Raw genomic sequence first — 19,888 nt, 5'->3', positions numbered from 1 at the left:
GGAGGCCACATCCTCTATGAACTTTTTCCAAGTCCCCACCTTCTTTATTTCTATAGCTCTTTTTCCATGATATTTCATCATAAAAATTTTCAGGGGAGCCTGGATGACTCAGTTGGTTAAGATCTCAGAGGCCTGGGATCTGGCTTTATTATGTTCCTTGGAGCTGGCTCCCTGCTCATTGGGGAATCTGCTTCTCCCTCTGCCCCTTGTGCTCCCTCTCTCTCCCTCTTTCTCTCTCTCTCAAAATCCTTAAAAAATTTTTTTCAAACAGAGTCTGAAATATTTTACAGTAAACACTGATATAACCACCATCTAGAGTCTACCATGAACATTGTGCTATACTTGCTTTATCACACTGGTCATCTACCCATCACTCTTTCCAGCACATTTTAATTATACTTACCTGCCTTTACCTTGTTAGTTTGCAGTGGTTTACTCCAAGCTGGTTTATACATTTCTTGCCTTTTTATTATTATTATTATTATTATTATTATTATTATTACTATATCCCCAACACCTAAAATAGTTTCTGGTACACATAGGGCCTTAACAAATATTTGTTGAATAAATGAAGAAACATCAGGTCTTGCTTCTACATTCCCAAGGCCCACTGTGCAGAAGGATTAGCAAGGAGGAAGCATTCAGTACGTGTTCATTGTATTGAATGAACAAATGAAAAATATGGAAGAAGTCAAAAAGGACCACATATAAACTTCACCGCCACCATTTTAGAATGAAAGGTGGTATTCCCTACATGGTATTTACATGGCTACTAGTATTTCCAAATGTTTTCTTTTTCTGGCATTCCAAATAACTGTCTACATCTAGTCTTCTGTGTCCATCTATTAACTAGTTGAACCAACTCATTAACTGAGCTAACAACCCATTATACTTATCTGTACCTTGTTTAAAGATTTTTATTGTTTTTTTTTTTTTAAGATTATTTATTTGTGAGAGACACACAGAGAAAGGCAGAGACATAGACAGAGGGAGAAGCAGGCTCCCTTCAAGAAGCCCGATGCAGGACTCCATCCCAGGACCCCAGAATCACACCCTAAGCCAAAGGCAGACAGACACTCAACCGCTGAGCCACCCACGTGTCCCTAAGATTTTGTTTTATCTTTTATTTTTTAATGTAATCTCTCCCCCTAACGGGCTCAAACTCACCACCCCAAGATCAAGAGTCACATACTATACTGAGCCAGCCAGGTGCCCCTTCTGTACCTTGTTTAATAATGTTGGCCTCTGTGCATAAGTTAATAGACATAAAAGTGCTCTGGAACAAACAAAAGCTGTCTATATAAGGTAAGGCCTAATTAGCAAGGACATCCAGCTGCACTCTGCACTCCCTGTTTTCACTATTGTCCCTAGGGCTGCCTTACCTACCCGTAAGGAAGTTATCCAAGTCCATTTAAATTAAGGGTATTCTCAGCACCAGTGACCTCTACAAGGACTTTTGTATTTCGGCTCTCTATAAAGCCAGGCAGGCTGTCTGTGCTATTCCCTGTGCTGTGTCATCCTCTCTCAGGAGCCTGGTCACCAAATCCCATAGCTGGGGATGTTCAAATCACGTTTGAGTCTCCCGTAGCAATTACACTGCAGATTCTGAATTAAGTGATTTCCAACTGTCCTCCTTCCCCACCCACCAAGCCAAAAAAGATCAAACGTGTTCAATAAAATCAGAGTTAGAACAGAGTCAAGGAAATACATTTTCTCGGTGTCTGTGATCATTTTCTTTTATAAACAGATTTCAGCCTGTTCAAGTTCTGGCCTAGTTAACACATGGGGGTGAAGTCAGCATGAGTGTGCAGCTGCAGCTGTAGCCAAAGAACAGCAAGAGACACTGCCGCTCACGGTCCTCTGTCTGCCTGCCTGCCTTCTAAGTAACCATAGGTCCAAACTAGACAAGGAACAATATTGTCTCCACCAGAAAAGTTCTACCACTAGGCGCTTCATAAACCATGGCTAATTCTCTAATTGCTTATCACATTTCCAAACCGGAAAAAAAAATGTCATCAAACTTTAGCTTGCCACTGAAACATTTTCATTTTCTTTATTGCCTTTCATCAATCAGCAATTGCCTGGACAGATCATGAGTACTACTGTTCTGAAAAGATGGCCAGATGACATTAAAGCTCCTTACATTTGGCTCTGTGATCCTAATCACATTCTCAGATACTGTTGGCAGCCTGATAGAGCATAGTCTCAAACCCCAGCTGTAGCAGCATCTGGGAATGCAAAAGCTTGGGCCCCATCCCACAGCTAAAGAATCCAAAACCCTGTAGGTGGAGCCCAGCAATCTGTGTTTGGTAAATATTCCAGGTACCTCTAGTGCCCACCAGAGTTTGAGAATCACTGATCTCGTGGAAAGAGGACAACGAGCTCTAGTTGGGAAAGCCAGGTTTACACCCGGTGCTTTACTACTTTGTACCCTTTGGCAAGTTACTTAATTTCTATGGGCTTCAGTGTCAACTGAAAATAAAGACTATATGTTGATATGTAGCAGCTTCCTTCCCCTTCTATTCATCACAGAAATCCCACCATTTAGGGTTTAGGAGCTCCAAAGATAAGAATTCCTAATCCCCAAGGTCACTCAAAGGTAAAAATTAAAAGGTAATATCCAGAACAGGTACATCTTATAGAGATAGAAAGTAGATTGGTGGTTGTCAACAGCAAGGGTGGTTGGGAAGGAAATAAGGAGTGGCTGCTAGATGAGTTAAGATTTCTTTCTATTTACTTATTTTTAAAAGAGACTCCACACCCAATGGAGGGCTTGAACTCATGACACTGTGATCAACAGTCAATGCTCTACCCACTAAGCCAACCAGGTACTCCCAGGATTTCTTTTTATTATTTTAGAGAGAGAGTGAGGGTCAGAGCAGATGAGAAGGGGAGGAGAATCTCAAGCAGGCTCCCAAGCTCCATCTTACAACCCCGAGATCATAGCCTGAGCCAAAATCAAGAGTCTGCATATAACCCACTGAACTACCGAGGTGCCCCTCTTTTTAGATCAATGGTCTAAAATTGTCTTGATGGTTACACAACTTTGGTTGTCATTAAGAACCACTGGATTGTACAATTTATATTGGTGAGTTGTATGGTATGTGGATTATATCTCAGTAAAGCCGTTTTTAAAAAGTTTCAACCAGCAGGCTAGGAGAGGAAAGAGATTTTTAGGAAGTGGGAACAGAAATGAGCAAAGGCACAGAAGACTGGATTAAAAAGAATGTCAGGAGATTTTGTAACCTATAAAATGTTACATATATGAGTTTGGTTAATTTCGTTAAATTCAACATATTGATTTTTGCACATACAGCTTTCCCCTGCAAAGATAATAGTCACACAAGAGCCTTTATTTATTGGGGGAGGGGGAGAGGCAGAGGGAGAGAGATTCTTTTTTTTTTTTTTAATTTTTATTTATTTATGATAGTCACAGAGAGAGAAGGAGAGAGAGGCAGAGACATAGGCAGAGGGAGAAGCAGGCTCCATGCACCGGGAGCCTGATGTGGGATTCGATCCCGGGTCTCCAGGATCACGCCCTGGGCCAAAGGCAGGCGCCAAACCGCTGCGCCACCCAGGGATCCCGGGAGAGAGATTCTTAAGCAGGCTCCATGCCTAGTGTAGAGCCCAACATGGGGCTCAATGTCATGACCCTGACATCATGACCTGAGCCAAAATCAAGAGTCTGACACTTAACCAACACAGTCACCTGGGAACATCACAGGCCTTTACGTTTTAGTTTGCCCAACTTTAGAAATACCATATGCCCTAAGCCCCTTTCCCACACTTAGAAAAGGTTAACATTCAGATTGCCATTCTGTAGAGATTTTCCCAGTTTGTCTCCTGTCCCCATACCAGGATATACCAGACACTACTGGAACCCAGTAAGAGCAAGCTCCTGGCAACCTCATTTCATTCACTGTCTATGTTCTAAGCCATTTAGCTTCATCCTGTTCACAGGGCTTTTCCCAGGCCTGCCTCTGACCCCTCACTTCTTTCCCTGTCTCCAGACTAAATCCTTGCTCTCCCACTTTTCTGCAGTGACTTCCTTCATCTCCCCTATTTAGCTCCAGGTCATCTTTCCTGTAAATGACAACATCTCCACCCTCCCTTATCCTGACACTAACGCTCTTTCCATCACACTGTCAATGATACACTGTAGTTGGTGATGTACGGTGACTTGGATTTGATGAGGGAGATCCCAGGCTGCAAAATGTAAGAAGGTTCTCGCTTTCAGATGGAGCAAGTGCGAGTATAGGGGGAGCCTTGAAAACAAGCCTCTCCTTAAGTGTTGGCTCTAAGGGCCTTCTTGCATCATCCCAGGCCCAGGCCTGGTGACCATCCAGAAGTGAGGCAAACGATGGTGCAGATGATGACAACTGCCTCGGAGGAGTACTTAGATTTAGTCTGGTGGCTTGTATTTACGTTGGTGGCCCAGGACGGCAGATTTGACTGTCCTTGAGACGATGGGCTGAAGCGCCAATTGGTGTTGGAGGCCAAAGGAGATGAGCAGATCCAGCAGATTAATCTTTGCTTAGGGTTCAAGTGGTATTTTCCTTTCCTTCTTCCTTTTTTTATAAGTGGGACTTTTCTATAAAGTTATTTTGATATGCCAGAGTGAATTCTCCCCAGGTCATTAGGAGGGAAAATTACTTCAATTCTGCTTTGCAATGAAATTACTATTCCTGGTGGGAAGGAGCCCTAAGGCTTAAAGGGAGGAAAGCTAGTGTTTCAGAAATATTTTTAGTCACAGACTAAAAAAACAAAAAAAAACAAAAACAAACAAAGGCAACAGATTTCCCCAGGAAAACATGTGCCCACACATGCACACAAGTAGAATTTTTACTGTAATTTACCCAGACCTTACATAACCCCAGTTATCAGTCTGGTAGCCAGGAGATGCAGAAGTAGGGGTGAGGGCAGCTTCAGAGCAGAGCATCTCAGAACTGTCAGCTCCTCTTAGGGAATATAGGCCCTTTTGCGAGCACAGAGGGTACCAGAGCATGGTGGTTGCACAGGCAATATCCTCAAAGGCATCCATCCAGATGTCCCTACTCATATTTCAGGATCCTCGGTTTTTGTCAGGAAGGCTCTAACAGTCCCCTACACCTCCTGCCGTGGCTGACCAATGAAAACAACTGCAGAGCTCTAAGGCTCAAACAATTTGTTTTTCAGCCTGCTGCTCAAATGTGCCTGTCCTTCTAACTGCAAGACACCGGGGCCTCTTTGGAAGCTACCAGAGGTGCTCTCTCACACCCAGCCACTGCTTGCCAACAGCAGAGTATCATTACCACTTAGCAGCAACAAGCCAACTCCAGTGTCTGTAGGCTTTGGGTCCTCCATATCTTTGAAAGGCCTGAAACACTGTACCTGCCACAACCTTTCTCCTCCACCAGGACATTTTCCCAGGTCACCATGAGGGAAATCTTTACCCAGTGAGCCACCACCTTGTGCCATGTCTCATTTCCCAAGGGCAGGGCAGCATTCTCCTCACCTGCTGGGCAGCAGATAAGCCAGTCCCAAATCCTCATCTGACCACCAATTTTCTTGGACCACTCTTGATACCATTGGTGCTAATCTGAGCCCCCTAGGAAGCACCTGCCAATAGGAGTAAGGACGATGGGAAGTGGCTGTGAGAAGAAACAGGAAGGAGCTGGAAAAGCCTGGGAGAGAGGTCCTTCAGACCGCAATTCAGACTTGACCCCATCTATGGGGGAGGCACAGAGACAGTGAAGGGTGGGCGGAAGCATTCTAGACAATGATGCAGACGGAGAAGGTTCAGCCAAGCTGCTGTGAGTCCTTATGTCTAGGTTGTTAGCGATCAGAAGAACCCCATCATCTGTAGGAATGGACGTGCCTCAGTAGTCCAATGACGCAATGGCACTGGCTGTGAGAGCCTACGGGAAGCATGGCCAGGGAGCAAATGCAGCATGTATTTCAGAGCGCATTAGCTGGGGCGCTGGGTTCATTATGTTCTTTGTAGGTAGAGGTCTTTGAGGCACTTCTGGCCATCACATGCTGACAGCAAACCAAAATATCCAACCAAATTGTTCATTATCTTTTGGGGAATGCACTCAAAGATTCAGCCAGTTCTCAAGGCTCCCCTCTATCTTTAGCCTTTTTTTTTTTTTTCTAAAGTAGGCTCCATGCCTAGAGTGGGGTCCAACTCAGGGCTTGAACTCACAACCCTGAGATCAAGACCTGTGCTAAGATCAAGAGTCAGATGCTTACCCAACCAAGCCACTCAAGTGCCCCTGTTTTGGTTTTTGGGTTTTTTTTTTTTTTCTTACATTTACCATACCATGAATTCACAGGGACTGGGTTCCAGCAGCTCAGATTCCTTTCCACTGGCTCTCACAAAGTGCACTTCTCTGGGTGGGGCAGGCTGGTCTTTAAGGTTCCTTCTTTTTCTGATCATTTCCTTTACCCGCTTCAGGGAGCTATCTTGGCTGTTTGGGTGCTTAATATGCTCAATACATTAATTCTTTGGGCCAGGATCTTGCCCTTCACTTGTTTGTTAACAACCATGCCAAGAGCACTCTGGGTAACATGGAAACATTTGTGAGGCATTCCTCTCTGAACAGTGCCCATTCCCTTGATGGAGCCAATATCACCTTTCTTGTAGATTCGCTTGTGTGTGGTCAAAGGAACAACTCCATATTTTCCAAAAGGCCTAGAGAACATACAGCAGGTACCTCTTCCCTTTCCCTTTGTATTGGTCATTTTGGCGAATTGCTGGAAGATGGTGGTTCTGGCTGAAAGGCTGTCTTTTTCCTCTGGCCTCTCCAAGATCTCTGAGGTCCCCTCCACCCATGTGTAGTTATCCTAGAAGCTTATCTCAGCCATTCTGTGCCTATCTTACTTCCAGGATTCCCCTGCTAAATTGCTGGCTGTTTCACTACTTGTTCTGAACCAGAACCTCACCTGCAGGCTGGCAAAGCTGCTTGAAGGATTTTCCCCATTTGTGCCTAAGTCCACAGTGCATTGCTGGCAAGGCTGTGGGGCTTTGCCCCCCCCCCCCCCCCCCCCCACCGAGTGACTCTAACACCTCTTGCAAAATTGAAAACTTCCCAGTGAAATAAAACACAACAAATATTCTAGGCTCTGACACTTTCACCAGCAGATTCTACCAAACATTTAAGGAGAGTTAATACCAAGATTACATGGCCTTCCGCCAGAGAGAAGAAAACGATGGAACGCGTCACAACTCATTTTATGAGACCAGCATAGCTTTACCACCGACGTCTGAGAACATATCACAAAAATGGAAAATTAAAGGCCAGAGTCTCTCATGAGAACATATAAAAATCCTGAACACAATTTTAACAAACCAAATCTAATATATGATCACAACCTAGTCATTTATTTTTTAAAAATATAAGGTTAAATATTTGAAAAGTCTGTACTTTAAATAATATAGATCTGGATCAAAAACAATGTACAATGATCATTGCATCTTTTTAAAAAATATTTTATTTATCCATTTGAGAGAGAGAGGGAGGAGGGAGGAGCAGAGGGAGAGGGAGAAGCAGACTCTCCACTAAACAGGGAGCCCGACTCGGGGCTTGACCCCAGGACCCTGAGATCGACCTGAGGTGAAGGCATTTTTTTTTAAGATTTTATTTATTTATTCATGAGAGATACAGAGAGAGAGAGAGGCAGAGACACAGGCAGAGGGAGAAGCAGGCTCTATGCAGGGAGCCTGACGTGGGACTCAATCCCGGGTCTCCAGGATCAGGCCCTGAGCCAAAGGCAACGCTAAACTAAATCGCTGAGCCACCGGGGCTGCCCTGAAGGCAGACATTCAACCAACTGAGTGACCCAGGCTCGCAGATCATCGTATCTTTAGATATGGATAAATCCCATCATAAATAAGAAGGGTAGGGCCCTTCATTACCCCTCACTATAAAAAGAACTCTTTCTTGAACACCCTAGAGCACTGTTTCCCAAAATACATGCCTTGAAACTGACTCTGGGAGGAAAAATTATATTTTCCAAATAAATTTGGAAAAACCTGCACACTGCTGTGTTTCTACTTCTTGGAGAGTCACCAGGTCTATCAGCACATTTAGCACCCTGGGAAATACCATCATTAAGAAACTTACCTATATTTGTTTAAATCAGTGTTTTACCAAAGTTACCCAACCAGAGAGAATCTTTTTTTTTTTCTGGTTTGCCTACAGCCAAGGGGCAGAACCAGTGTTCTGTGGAACTCACCCTAAGAAATGTGTCTCGAGGGATCCCTGTGTGGCGCAGCGGTTTGGCGCCTGCCTTTGGCCCAGGGCGCGATCCTGGAGACCCGGGATCGATTCCCACGTCGGGCTCCCGGTGCATGGAGCCTGCTTCTCCCTCTGCCTGTGTCTCTGCCTCTCTCTCTCTCACTGTGTGCCTATCATAAATAAATAAAAATTAAAAAAAAAAAAATTTTAAAAAAGAAATGTGTCTCGATAGTAACCAAGTGTCAAAACAACAAATTCTCTCTTACAAGGAAATAAGCAGTATTTTGTTACTTTGGAGGTCTTAAGAGACCTATTTACATGGAGAAGGATACTTAATGACTTTAGCTTTATATTAGATAGACGTCTCATGCTTATTTTTAAGATTTTATTTATTTATTCATGAGAAATATAGAGAGAGGCAGAGACATAGGCAGAGGGAGAAACAGGCTCCGTGTAGGAAGCCCAATGTGGAACTCGATTCCGGAACTCCAGGATCACATCTTGAGCCGAAGGCAGATGCACAACCACTGAGCCACCCAGGCATCCCCAGACGTCTCATGTTTAATATGCAGTTATTAATAATTTGTTATAATTGTTTTCTGGCTTAAAAAGTTGTATTTAGTATAAAAATATAAAACAATGCAGAATTGCTTTTATAGAATGTGAACATCCTCTTTAATTCCCTCCCTAAGAGCTAATCAGTATTAGTGTTATTATTCGGCTTTGAATATTCATAATTGCAAAGTATTTTAGAATAACTGCTCACCAGCAGAAGAGTTGGTCAGTTTTCACTATCTACTGAAAAAATGCACATATTAATATTGTAAAACACTTAAACTTTCAAATAAATATGAAAATATTAGAGCTTTGAAAAATATGTGAGAAAGAAGAATATTAAAAGTTAAATAAAAAGGGGAGGCTTTTTTTTTTTAAGATTTAATTTATTGGGATCCCTGGGTGGCGCAGTGGTTTAGCGCCTGCCTTTGGCCCAGGGCGCGATCCTGGAGACCCGCGATCGAATCCCACGTCAGGCTCCCGGTGCATGGAGCCTGCTTCTCCCTCTGCCTGTGTCTCTGCCTCTCTCTCTCTCTCTCTCTCTCTCTCTCTCTGTGACTATCATAAATAAATAAATAAATAAATAAATAAATAAATAAATAAATAAATAAAAAGATTTAATTTATTTATTCATGAAAGAGGCAGAGACATAGGCAGGAGAAGCAGGCTCCCCACAGGAAGCCTGATGCAGGACTCAATCCCAGGATCCTGGGATCATGCCTTGAGCTGAAGGCAGCTGCTCAACCACTTAGCCACCCAGCCATCCCAAAATTGGAGATTAAAGAAGAAACAAACCCTCAAGAAAAGAAGGTTGACATCTGATAACTTCCAACATGAAATAGGACACAATAAAGATGTGAAACAAAGGATTTATTTATTTATTTTAGGATACTCAAAGTATTTACTTTCAAAATATTTTACTTGTCAGAGAATGAGAGAACGAGAGAGAGCACAAGCAGAGGGAGAAGCAGACTCCCCACTAAGCAGGGAGCCTGATGGGGGACTCAATCCCAGAACCCCGGGATGATGACCTAAGCTGAAGGCGGCTGAGCCACTCAGGTGTCTCAAAATACTTACCTTTTGAATGCTCTGACAGTATCATAAAAACCAGTTTCCTCTATGGCTATTATAAATCAAGACACACTTACAGAGGAAAATATTCAGAGGCCCACAAGAGAAAATGAATAAAAGACATGGGTAGTTTACAGTTATAACTGAAGGGGGTATCTCTCATCCATAATGACACATGACTTGGAATGAAAGGAAGATCAACAGAGGAGAGGCCTCCAAGTGTGTCTTCCTATTACCTGAAGTACCACGGTCACCAGAGAAGAAAACGAGTAGGCATGATTTCCCCCTCCATTGGTGGTGTTTGTAGGTATTAAGTGTGCTTTACGATGACAAGAAAAAGAATTTTGTAAATAAGACCATATAAATGAGCATATCGGATCAGTCGCATGGATCATTTAATTCGTGACAGAGTGTCTGACAATAGCGTCCATAGGTATTTTGTGGAAGGATTTCATTATTCACTCTGCCGACAACTTAAAAGTTTCAGGAGCGGGGCGCCTGGGTGGCTCGGCTGGTCAAGCATCTGTTTTCTGCTCCCATCATGATCGCAGCGTCCTGGGATCGAGCCTGGCATCAGGTTCCCTGCTAAGCGGGGAATCTGCTTCTCCTTCTTCCTTTGCCTGCCCCTCTCCCTGCTTGTGCTCACTCTCATTATGTCAAAAAATAAATAAAATCTTAAAAAAAAAAAAAAAGGTTTCAGGTGCAGAGCCAACAGTTACATTTTCTTGTAACAATTCCATCTGAAACATCATAGGGTGTTTATCCTGTTCTCAATCTTTCAGTTAGATCAATTTCACTTCATCCTGTGGCCCTCCTCTGGCTTTAGTGTATTTTTCCTGTGGTACTGAGACAGAACTACAGACAGTATTTCAGGCGTGAAATCCTGTTTTGATTTATTAACAATGCCATTCCTAACGACTCCCCAATTTTTCTTGGCCTTTGTGGCTGAAAAAGGAATCTTGAACCAGTGTGTTTGAAGAACAAGATTATCTCTGTTCTTCCTTTCCTAGACTTAGGTGATAGTCAATCCTTCTTTAAGTTTAATGGAAAGAAAACTAGACCAGCAGATTGGGAGACCTGGCCCACAGTCTAGAATTATCAATAATGAAATATACCACCTTGTAAGTTATTTAAATTGTATGGATTTCAATTTATTCATCTATTAAATGAAGAGATTGACTTTTGAAGTTCTGTTCCCTCCCAGGTCGGAATTTATATAATTGTGACATTGTAGCCTATCTGCCACTTTCTCTACATTCTGACTCCTCACATGGACTTTTAGTAGTATATTCCTCTCTTAGCACTTCACTTACTGGAATTGGTTGGTGTCAAGTACAAACATAAATATTTCACCTTAAGTGCAAATGCACCTTAAATGTAACATGCACTTCAAACCTTAAATGTAACGCATGCTTCTCTATCAATGTGTAAGGAACAGTCTCCATTGTGCATTTTAAAGCCCCTGCTCTTTATGTCCCAGCTCTAAATTGGAACTGTATCTATCCATTCATTTATACATACTTTCATGAAGCACTGAGTTCCTATGATGTGCCAGTAAGGCAGACATCATTCCTACTCTTACTGAGTACAATCCGGAAAGAAAAACAGGTCCTTGAATAAGCCATGACAAAAGATAGGATACTAAGGAGAGTACTAAGGAATATATAGGAGAGACATCTATAGCCCACTCCCAGGGCAATTTCAATTTGTTAAAATAACCTTTGGCTTCACTATTAGAATCTGGGGAAATTTAAGTAAATTACATCTGTAGTTCTACTTTAGGATAAAGTAATTTAAGTAATAACATTTATAAATCCTCCTTTCTGCAGAAAAGTAGCTATGCTCTGGCATCTCTGTATCAATAATACCTTACAACCCAGGAGATTTTCCAAATGGCTTCATATCTCCTAATAGCTGGGAACTGCTTCCTCCCTTTCATATGGTAAGTAGCAAACAACAAAACATTTTCTCCAAGTGTTGTGCAAAAGTGGCATGACATAGGCAAAATGAATCAAATCCAATATAACGTATCCATCATTCACAGGAATGTTTCAGCTGTATTCTAAATATCCCACAAACCAGTGTACTGCATTTGCTACAAAGGAACATAATTGGCCAATACAGACAATAGTGTTTTGTGTATTTATTTTTTTTTAATTTTTATTTATTTATGATAGTCACACACAGAGAGAGAGAGAGAGAGAGAGGCAGAGACACAGGCAGAGGGAGAAGCAGGCTCCATGCTCCGGGAGCCTGAAGTGGGACTCGATCCTGGGTCTCCAGGATCGTGCCCTGGGCCAAAGGCAGGCGCCAAACCGCTGCGCCACCCAGGGATCCCCTGTTTTGTGTATTTAAAAGAGTAAGGCTTCATTGTTGCTGTTTTTGTTAAATACCTTTAAATCTTAAACTTCATAGTTTTAACCTTTAATATCTCCATTATACAGGTAATATAGAATTATAGATGAATTAGAAATTCTTAAGTGAGTAGGGGATCCCTGGGTGGCTCAGCAGTTAAGTGCCTGCTTTTTGGCCCAGGGTCTGATCCCAGAGACCTGGGATCGAATCCCATGTCAGGCTCTCTGCGTGGAGCCTGCTTCTCCCTCTGCCTGTGTCTCTGACTCTCTCTCTCTCAATCTGTGACTCTCATGAATAAATAAAATCTTAAAAAAATAAAATAAAATAAGAAATCCTTAAGTGAGTAAAAAGAAAACAACCACCCTTAAAGTTTGTGTCAGAGATAACTACTATTAACAATCTAGCATATAACCTCTGGGATGTTCCCCCCCTTTCCTTTCCTTTTTTTTTTTTTTTAAAGATTTATTTATTTATTCATGAAAGACACAGGGAGAAACAGACACAGGTAGAGGCAGGGAGCCTGATGTGGAATTCGATCCCAGGACTCTGGGATCACTCCCTGAGCCAAAGGCAGATGCTCAACCACTGAGCCACCCAGGCACCTCTCTTTCTTTTATTTAACAGACTTCAACTGCACAGATCTGAAATGATCATGACCCTTATTTTATAACACAATCTCATCATTGATCGCTTTTATTTAATAGGCTAATTAAACTGCCACTCTATGCAAGATCTAGAATATGGATTATAATTCACAAGTTGTAGATATTGACTAAGTGTTTTTCTATGCATCATATAACTTTTTTTAAAGTCCTTTTTAGCCAAGGTTGTTTTTTTTTTTTTTTTTTTAAGATTGTATTTATTCATAAGAGACACAGAGAAAGAAGCAGAGACATAGAGAAAGAAGTAGGTTCCCTGCAGGGAGCCCATTGTGGGACTTGATCCCAAGACCCTGGGATCACAACCTGAGCCAAAGGCAGACGGGTCAATCACTGAGCCACCCAGGTGCCCCAAGATTTTGTTTTAAGATTTTATTTATTTGAGAGAGAGTATGAGAGAAAGAATGAACACATAAGTGGAGGGGGTACAGAGAGAAAGGGAGAAGCAGACTCCTTACTGAGCAGGGAGCCTGAGTTCTGGGCTCAACCCCAGGATGCTAGGATCATGACCTGAGCCAAAGGCAGACACTTAACCAACTGAGCCACCCAGGCACCCCTTAGCTAAGATCTTATTAGTCAAGACTCCATAGTTAAGAGACTGCACTAAAAAAGCAACGTTCGCCTTAATACATACATACCAATGAACCACTGTAGTCACATAATATAGAATGAACTTGCAGTGAAATCAATATATTTATGTAATTTTAAATACTGAACAGTATTGCATTGCATACATGTGTTACAATGTATCAAACAGTCCTCTTTTTTAGCATATAGATATGTTGCTTTTTTAAAAAAGATTTATTTATTTATTTATGATAGACAGAGAGAGAGAGAGAGAGGGAGAGGCAGAGACACAGGCAGAGGGAGAAGCAGGCTCCATGCCAGGAGCCCAATACGAGACTCAATCCTGGGACTCCAGGATCACGCCCCGGACCAAAGGCAGGTGCCAAACCGCTGAGCCATCCAGGGATCCCAGATATGTTGCTTTTTAAAAATTTTTAAATTTAAGGCTATGAAAACATCCTTAAAAATGCTTCTTGGCCCATCCTCTGATCACAGAGTATGCACATCGTTAAGGCCTTTGAAACATTATGATAAATTGCTTTTAAAGTTTAAACTCAGGATGCTGGGATCCCTGGGTGGCTCAGTGGTTTAGCGCCTGCCTTCGGCCCAGGGCGTGACCCTGGAGACCTGGGATCGAGTCCCACATCAGGCTCTCTGCATGAAGCCTGCTTCTCCCTCTGCCTGTGTCTCTGCCTCTCTCTGTCTCTCATGAATAAATAAATAAAATCTTAAAAAAAAAAAAAACTCGGGATGCCTGGGTGGCTCAGTGGTTGAGCGTCTGCCTTTGGCTCAGGTCACGATCCCAGGGTCCTGGGATGGGGTCCCACATTGGGCTCCCTGCAGGGCACTTTCTTCTTCCTCTGCCTATATCGCTGCCTCTCCCTCTCTGTCTCTCATGAATAAATAAATAAAATCTTTTTAAAAGTAAAGTTTAAACTCACAAAGGCTCCAATGGCAAAGGCTTCTGATGCCAGAAAACATCAGGCAGCTGGAAGTCGATGGAGTAAATACAAATGGTTAGACCCAAGGGTGAGCAGAGCACTGGGAGAGTCTATTATGCTTTAGGAAGAAACTATATATAGATCATTTAATTTGGGATATTTGGTCATATTTTAGGTTGTATGTGCAAGAGTAACCATAAAACTCATGATGGATGAGAGGCACCTGGCTGGCTTAGTCAGTGGAGTGTGGGACTCTTGATCTCAGGGCTGTGAATTCGAGCCTCATGTTGCATGTAGAGATTACTTAAAAATAAAACCTTCAAAAACACATACCAAAAATACCCCATGATAAATGAAAAGTCACAGAAACAAAACTTAGAATGGCCAGAGGTGAAAGGGTCTCTCAGAAAAACCAAATTATATGACAAGGAGTGTGGAAATCACTTAGAAAAACACTAAGCAGAATTATTAAATCCCATTCAATTTTTATGAATCCGTGACCTTTAGTCTAACTGGAAATATGCAATATGTAAGTCTTCAGATAGATGAAGACAAAGAAAAAATATTTTTAAACTCTTACAGACTTGTACATATTCATTTTCACATACTTTTCTAACCTGAATTCGTAATATCCCAACGTCATTCCAGTCTTTCTGTTCACCAGTTATTTTAGGTTTCAGAAATGGTAAAAACTTCACAAAATAAAATGTATAACTATATTTCTACATCTATGTAGAACAGGTAATATAGGCACAAGATAAAAAAAAAAAACTAAGCAATTTGAAAGAGTATACGGTAAAAAAGTAAATCTTTACCATGTGTATTCCCAGTGTTACTACCCAAAAGCAGTCATTCTTACTGGTTTCTCACATATCCTTAAGATAGTCTAGGCATAGGGGCACCCGGGTGGCTTAGTTGGTTAATCACCTGCCTTTGATCTGGTCATGATCTTGGGGTCCTGAGATGGTGACTCGTGTCAGGCTCCCTACTCAGGGAAGCCTGCTTCTCTCCCTTTTCCCCTCCATCTGCTTGTCCACTCTACCTCAAATAAATAAATAAAATCTTAAAAAAAAAGATAATCTATACATAAAACAAATACACATATACACAAAATACACACATACACACAAGCATGTGCACGCATGTATGTATTCTACCTCCAATTTTAAAAAAAGTAGTATATGCTACAAACCATTCTGCATTTTGTTTTTTATCACTTTATCTTGGAGAACATTCCATATCAGTACAAATGTATTTGCCTTGTTAAAAAAAAATTTTTTTTAATTAAAGGCACAAAACACAACAGTTTCATGGCCTAAAAGAAATTACTTTTGTGGAAGACTAATAGATAATCTGAGATGTGTTATCATAACAAGAAAAAGACAAGGAAGATATCCATTTATTCATTACTTACTCACTCAACATGTTTTGAATGTTCATCATGTATGAGACACTTATTGAGTATCAGAGGCATAAAGATGAATTAGAAACCATTTCTACCTTCCCAGATTATTAAGAAATACACGCATATAAACAATTAAGCAATCAAAATACTATGTCATGTGGTATTATTGTATTCCTTGGCAACACAAAGAATTAAGTAATCAACCCTACCTGCGTCAGGAACAAATGCTAAGCACTTCACATACATTATCTCATATGAAACTCACTGGAACCCTACTAAATAAATGCCTGCAGGGGATCCTTATTAGTCAAGGTTTCATTAACTAAGATAGATCCCCACAGTTAAGATTTTGCAGTAGGAAGCAAAAGTTTCCTTATCATATATTTACCAAGTGAACTAATCATTTATAAAACGAGTCATCAAACATCCGTCCTCATTTAACATATCTTTCTGCTCCATTAGTCTACTTGTAAATTCAGTCCAAAGTGTTGGCAAAGTGAAATTGCAAATCTCTTGTAAAAGATGTAGGACTTCCATAAAGTCATGGGAAATAATAATGGAGAACCTCTCTCTCTCTCTCTCTCTCTTTTAAAGATTTTATTTATTTATCCATGAGAGACACAGAGAGAGAGGCAGAGACATAGGCAGAGGGAGAAGCAGGCCCCCTGCAGGGAGCCCAATGAGGGACTGGATCCCCAGACCCCAGCTGCCGAAGGCAGATGTTCAACTGCTGAGCCACCCAGAGGTCCTGTGGAGAACCTCTCTAATTATAAGCAAAGCCACCAACAAAAATAAGAATGTTGTGGAAGTACAGGAATTAATCATTAGAAAAGAGAAAACCAACAAGGAGAATGGTATAAACAAATACTTCACAGGAAAATTCTTTGAATGCAAAAGGATTTAAAAGCAAAATATCAGTTTTATATAAGTCTCATGGTAATCAAAAATCTATAAGCAGATACAAAAAAGATAATAACAGAAGACTGTAAGTATACCACTACAGAAAATCATCAAATCACAAAGAGAACAAGAAGAAATAAATAAAAGTTTTAGGAAATAGCTGGAAAATAATGAACAAGATGACAATAGTAAGTTCATAACTATCAATTACTTTAAATGTAAATGAACTAAATTCTTCAAGCAACAGACATAAAGTATCTAAATGGATTTAAAAAGAAGCCCCAACTATATGCTATGTACAAGAGACTTAGTTGAGCTTTAAGAATACTTGTGGACTGAAAGGATGGAAAAAGGTATTCCATGCAAATGGAAATCAAATAGACTTTACGGCAAAAACTTTAATAAGAAACAAAAAAAGGTCATTATATAATGTACCCCAAACATGGTACAACATTTGCAATATCTATGTACCCCACGCATAGATATTTTATATGCATCTAAATATATACAGTAAATATTAACAGACCTAAAGGGAGAATGAACAATCCAGTAATAGTAGGGGACTTCAGTAACTTACTTTCAACAATGGGTAGATAATAGGAACAGAAAATCCATAAAGACGCATTGCACTTATACTACATGTTCTACCAAATAGACTTAGACATTTACGCAACATTATATCCAACAGCAGAAGAATGCACATTCTTCTTAAGTGCACATGGAATATTCTCTAGGAGAGATCACATGTTAGGTCATGAAACAAGCCTTAATAAATTTAAGAAGATTAATATCACATCTAGCATCTCTTCTGACCACAGGGTATGAAACTGGAAAATTCAGAAATATGCAGCAATTAAACGACATGCTACTGAACAACCAATGGTCAAAGAAAAACAAAAGAAAAATTAAAAAATATCTTGAGACATATGAAAATGGAAACACAATATAACAAAACTTACAGCGTGCAGGAAAAGCAGTTCTAGGAGGTTAAGTTCATAGTGATAGCACCTACATTAAGAAAAAAGAAAGATCTGGTGGAAACAACCTAACTTTACACCTCAAAGAACTAGGAAAAGAAGAACAGGCTCTGTTCAAATTACTAGATGGAAGGAAAAAACACAGTTCAGAGCAGAAATAAATGAAATGAAGACTAAATGAGAATAGAAAAGATCAATGAAACTAAAAGCTGTTTTTTCCAAAAGATAAGTAAAATAGATAAAATTTCAGCTAGATTTACCAAGAGAAATGTGAGAGGACCCATATAAGTAATATTAGAAATGAAAGAGGAGACATTAGGGATGCCTGGGTGGCTCAGCGGTTGAGCATCTGCCTTTGGCTCAGGGCATGAGCCCAGGGTCCCAGGATGGAGTCCCATATTGGCTCCCTGCATGGAGCCTACTTCTTCCTCTGCCTCTCTCTCCCTGTGTCTCTCATGAATAAGTAAATAAATTCTTTAAAAAAAAGAGGAGACATTATAACTGATATCATATAGATACAAAGGATCATATGAGACACTATAACAATTATACATACACCAACAAAGTGGACAACCTAGAAGAAATGGATAAATCCCTAAAACATACAACCTACCAATAATGAATCTATATGAAATAGAAAAATCTGAACAGACCAATTACTAGAGTAAGGAGGTTGAATCAATAATCAAAAACCTGGGATCCCTGAGTGGCTCAGCGGTTTAGCGCCTGCCTTTGGCCCAGGGCGTGATCCTGGAGTCCCGGGATCGAGTCCCATGTCGGGCTCCCGGCATGGAGCCTGCTTTTCCCTCCTCCTGTTCTCTGCTCTCTCTCTCTCTCTCTCTCTCTCTCCCTGTCTATCATAAATAAATAAATAAATACATAAATACATAAATACATAAATAAATAAATACATAAATAAATAAATAAATAAATAAATAAATAAATAAATAAATCTTAAAAAAAATAATCAAAAACCTCCCAATAAACACAAGTCCAGGGCCAGATGGATTCACTGGTGAATTCTACCAAACATTTAAAGATAAATAAATCCAATCCTTTTCAAATTCTTCCAAAAAGTAGAAGAAAATACTTCCAAACTCATTTTATGAGACCAACATTACCCTGATACCAAAACCAGACAAGGACACCACAAGAAAAGAAAATTACAAGGCAATATCACTGATTAACATAGATACAAAAGTCCTCTATAAAATATTAACAAATTGAATTCAAGAATACACTAAAAGGATCATATACCATGATTAAGTAGGATTTATCCCTGGCATACATGAGTGGTTCAACATCAGCAAATCAATGTGATACATCTCATTAACAAAATGAAAGAGAAAAATCATATGATCATTTCAAAAGATGTAGGAAAATCATTTACAAAAACCAATATCCATTCATAATAAAAAAACTCTCAACAGGTATAGAAGAAATGTACCTCAACATAATAAAGTCCATTTATGACAGGTCCACAGCTAACATCAAAATCAATGGTGAAAAACTGAAAGCTATTACTCTAAGATCAGTAATAAGAAACATATGCCTACTCTTGCTACTTTTATTCAACATAGCACTAGAAGTCCCAGCCAGAGCAATTAGGCAAGAAAAATAAATGAAAGGCATCCAAATTGGAAAAGATGTCTCTATTTGCAGATGACATAGAATTATATACAAAAAATTTAGAATAAATGAATTCAGTCAAGTTGCAGGTTACAAAATCAATACACAAAAATCAGTTGCGTTTCAATATATTAACAACTATCAGAAAGAGCAATTAAGAAAACAATCACAGAGATTCCTGGGTGGCTCAGTCAGTTAAGCGCCTGACTCTTGATTTTGGCTCCGGTCATGATCTCAGGGTCATGAGACTGAACCTGCTTAAGATTCTTTCTCTCTCTGATCCTCCCCGCACCACTCACATGCTCCTTCTCTCTAAAAAACATACAAATAAAAAAATCATGTTTACAATTGTATCAAAAAGAATAAAATGCTTAGGAATAAATTTAACCAAAGAACTGAAAGATCTGTACACAAAAAACTATAAAACAGTGAAGAAAGAAACTGAAGACATAAATAAATGGAAAGATATCCCATGCTCATGGATTGGAAGATTAATATTGCAAAAAATATTCATATCTACCCAAAGAAATCTAAAATTTAACGTAATCCCTTGGCATGCCTGGGTGGCTCAGCGGTTGAGCATCTACATTTGGCTCAGGGCATAAGCCAG

General features: G+C 40.3%; 1 protein-coding gene across 1 annotated transcript in view; it reads right to left on the bottom strand.

Moving 5' to 3' along the window:
• Positions 1-19,888, bottom strand: part of UCK2 (uridine-cytidine kinase 2) — a 104,065-nt gene that overhangs the window by 71,720 nt on the left and 12,457 nt on the right. Inside the window, exon 2 of the mRNA XM_072814629.1 lies at positions 8,218-8,389. Coding sequence (XP_072670730.1) covers positions 8,218-8,334 — 117 coding nt within the window. The 5' untranslated portion in view covers positions 8,335-8,389. The remainder of the gene's footprint in view (positions 1-8,217; positions 8,390-19,888) is intronic.

The sequence above is a fragment of the Canis lupus genome, chromosome 38 (assembly GCF_048164855.1).
Source record: "Canis lupus baileyi chromosome 38, mCanLup2.hap1, whole genome shotgun sequence".
NCBI classification, from domain to species: domain Eukaryota; kingdom Metazoa; phylum Chordata; class Mammalia; order Carnivora; family Canidae; genus Canis; species Canis lupus.
This window is presented reverse-complemented; position numbering and strand designations above follow the sequence as displayed.